We start from the raw sequence: 3,306 nt of genomic DNA on the forward strand, positions 1-3,306 counted from the left end.
CTCCTCCTGAGGTCTGTGATTAGCGTATTTGGCAGTCCAAATGGCTGCCCAAGGTTTTTCTGGTGTAGAGAGCCATTGCCACCAAATTTTTGCGCTCATGATAGCATTACTGTGAGTGGGATCCCTCAGGCCAATGCCCCCTTTTTCCTTGGGCGTGCAGACAGTGGTCCATTTTACCAGGGCCCATTTGCGATTTGTAGCTGAATTTCCCCATAGGAAGCCTCACTGAAGATCTCGAATTCTTTTTAGAACCTATTTAGGCACCGCTAGGATTGAGAATAAGTAGAGCGGCATTGCCTGTAGAACTGATTTTATGAGCACTACACGACTGGCCATATTCAGTGTTCTATGCGTCCACAGATTGAGGCGGGATTCGAGCTTCTCAATGAGAATGCGCCAGGAGGAGTGCTTGATGGCCGAAGCAATAAGGGGGGCTCCAAGGTATTTGGAAGGGAGAGTGGCAATGGGGAATCCCAATATTCGGGCTACAACATTCTTAACAACAGGAGGGGTGTGAAAGAAAAAGATCTGCGACTTGGTATTATTGATGCAGGTTCCTGAGACCTCAAAGTCATTGAGCAGGGCTTTGAAGTGGGAGGCTTCCTGGACAGATGGGTAGCCAAAGAGCATGTTGTCATCAACAAACTGCTGATGAGTTATAGCTGGGGAGTGGTGAATGGAGAGACTTTTAAGCTGTTGGGAGAGGAGGGCATGTTTGATGTGACGACCCAGGCCTTCAGCCATTAAAACAAAGAGGAAGGGGGAAAGAGGGTCACCTTGCCTAATTCCTCAAGAGGGGCTGAAGGGTCGAGATGGGATCCCATTCACAAGAATGGAAAAGAAGGATGAGGAGATAAGACTCATGATCCAACGAATCCACATGGGAGAGAATCCAAAAGCAATTAGCATTTTCTGAATGTAAATCCAACTGAGCTTATCAAAGGCCTTAGAAAGATCAAGCTTTAGAATCATACCTGCCTGATTGGAATGTTTGAGGGAGTGTATAATCTCATGCGAGATGATTATGCCGTCCATGATCTGTCTCCCTTTTACATAACCAGATTGTTCCGGGGAGATGAGCAAAGGCAAGAGGGGCTTTAACCTGTTGGCGATAAATTTAGAGATCACTTTGTATATAACGTTGCAGAGAGCAATCGGACGGAATTTGTCCGGGGTGATGGATTCCTCCTCTTTTGGTATTAGTGCAATGAAGGTTGAGTTGAGAGAAGGTAGCAGCCAATGAAGAGCTCTCGATTCCTCCACCACTTGCCATACCTCATTTTTTATTAGCTCCCAGAAGGTGTGAAAGAAAGTTGTGGTGAAGCCATCCGGACCAAGGGCTTTGCCCTCCTTGAGTTGGGATATGGCAGTATCCACCTCCTGAGTCAGTATAGGACGAAGGAGAATTTCCTTGTGTTCCTCAGTGATAAGTTTTGGCACATTTTGGGTTATTCTTTCTATTGTAGGTCGCCTGTCTGCATTGGGCTCTTGATGAACTTGCTTGAAGTGATTTAGGAGTTCTTCCTCGATTTCTTCATGCTGTTCAACCCTTACCCCACCTTGCTTCTGAATGAAGGGGATATTGTTGTGCATTCTTCGTTGAACAGTGGTTCGGTGAAAGAATTTAGTGTTCCGTTTGCCCTCTTTCAACCATCTGATCCTGGACTTCTGCTTCCATAAAATCTCCTCCTGCTTTCTCCTCTCCTCCAGCTGATTGTGGATACGCTGCTCCTGCTCCAGGGTCCCCTCCGTGTGACCTCCTGTGATTACTTGTTGCTGGAGACCTGCCATTTTCCTGTTTAAGTCTTGTTGTGCCGTGAAGATGTTTCCAAAGGTCTCATTGTTCCAGCGCTTTAAATGGGATTTTAAATCTTTAAGTTTCTGTTGGAACTGAAACATTTTGGAGCCTTCTGGTGGAATGAAGGTTTTCCAAGTGGTTTTGACGAAGTCTTTGAATGCAGGGTGGGTGAGCCAGAACTCTTCGAAGCGGAAGGGCCTCCTGATGGTGTTGCCCGGCCTTTGCCACTGGAGGGAGATTGGCCAATGATCAGAGCCTGAGTGGGGGGGAATTGCAGCAATTATGTCTCCTCCTAAGTGAACCGAGTTATCTGATATGAGGAATCTATCCTGTTTAGAAGCGATTTGGTGCTTCCCAGCTCTTCGATTACTCCATGTGTACGTGCCATTACAATATTGCAGGTCAATTAGAGAAGTATTTTGGATGAAGTCTTTAAAGTGGGTATTTTCCTGTTCCAACCTGTTTCTTCCCCCAAGCTTTTCCTCCAACTTGGTGATCATGTTAAAATCCCCTCCGATGATCCAAAGAGGATGCAATCTGTTGTTATTCAGAGCTTCTATAGTATTGAGAAGAGCTATTTTGTGTCCTGCTTCCTGCGGGAAATAAACATTGGAGAGGTTTCCATGTATATTGGTGCCTAAAATGTGGAACGTGGCCTGAATGAGGTGGTGAGAAGCATGGAAGTCGGAGAGGGTTAGCGCTTGCGTGTTCCATGCAATGGCAAGCCCACTTGATGCTCCAGAGGCATCCACTGCCACCGATTGGCAACCTAGCCATGCTTTAGAAAGGATGCTTCCTAGTGTAGTGCTGTTACACTTGGTTTCCTGAAGAAAGCATAGTTGCGGCTTTTCCATCTTTATCATATTTTTTAACATTCTAAGTTTCCCTGAGCTATTGAGCCCCCTTAAGTTCCATGAAATGAGCTTCATGATTCACTATTAATAGAGGGTTTTTAGTACTTTGTCAATTTTGCATACCTGCCTGAATCCACCAGAATTTTCCCTACTGCTATTGTTCGCTGGAGATCCGTTCTTCTGCCCCTCTTCTTGGAGTCTTTTGGGGGGAGGCCGCCATCCCAATGGCTTCCCAGCTGGATGCCTAGTTGTTTCTGCTGATAAGCCCTTGAGATGACCACTTCCAGTTTGTTGAGTTGAAGCTCTGGGATATTGTCGTAATCCTTCTTTTTGCATGCTAGCTCTAGCTCTAAAATGTCTAGTCCTTCCAGATCTATACTTTCTGGTTCTTCATCCATCTGTTGCACCTGACTTTTTCCTTTTGTGGATATATCTAAGCTTTGGGGGGGATCAGGAGTTCCATCTACTTCCATATCATTTGCTTTCTCAGCGGGCTCCTTTTGAATATCCTTGGGGTTAGCCTTAACCCCTTTAGGGGTTTGTGAATCAGGAGGGGAGCTTGAAGGAGGAGGTTGGGATGAGGAGGAGGTGGGCGCGGAGCTGGGCTTAGAGGACAGGATTTGCTCATCGTAGGTTTGGGCTAGAATTTCAAAG

At 46.1% G+C, this 3,306-nt stretch overlaps 1 protein-coding gene across 1 annotated transcript; it reads right to left on the reverse strand.

Annotated features, from left to right (window-relative positions):
- Nucleotides 1-252: 252 nt before the first annotated feature.
- LOC149142903 (uncharacterized) lies at nucleotides 253-744 on the reverse strand. The gene has a single exon (XM_089451620.1). It carries the CDS (start codon nucleotides 742-744, stop codon nucleotides 253-255), a length of 492 nt encoding a protein of 163 aa, XP_089307746.1.
- Between the last annotated feature and the right edge of the window lie 2,562 nt (nucleotides 745-3,306).

The sequence above is a fragment of the Pinus tabuliformis genome, chromosome X (genome assembly GCF_031772625.1).
Source record: "Pinus tabuliformis cultivar Carrire ecotype Pingquan chromosome X, CPIR1, whole genome shotgun sequence".
NCBI lineage: Eukaryota > Viridiplantae > Streptophyta > Pinopsida > Pinales > Pinaceae > Pinus > Pinus tabuliformis.

Coding starts and splice junctions, on each gene's coding strand:
- LOC149142903 (XM_089451620.1), bottom strand. CDS start 744: ATGGCTGAAGGCCTGGGTCGTCACATCAAACATGCCCTCCTCTCCCAA.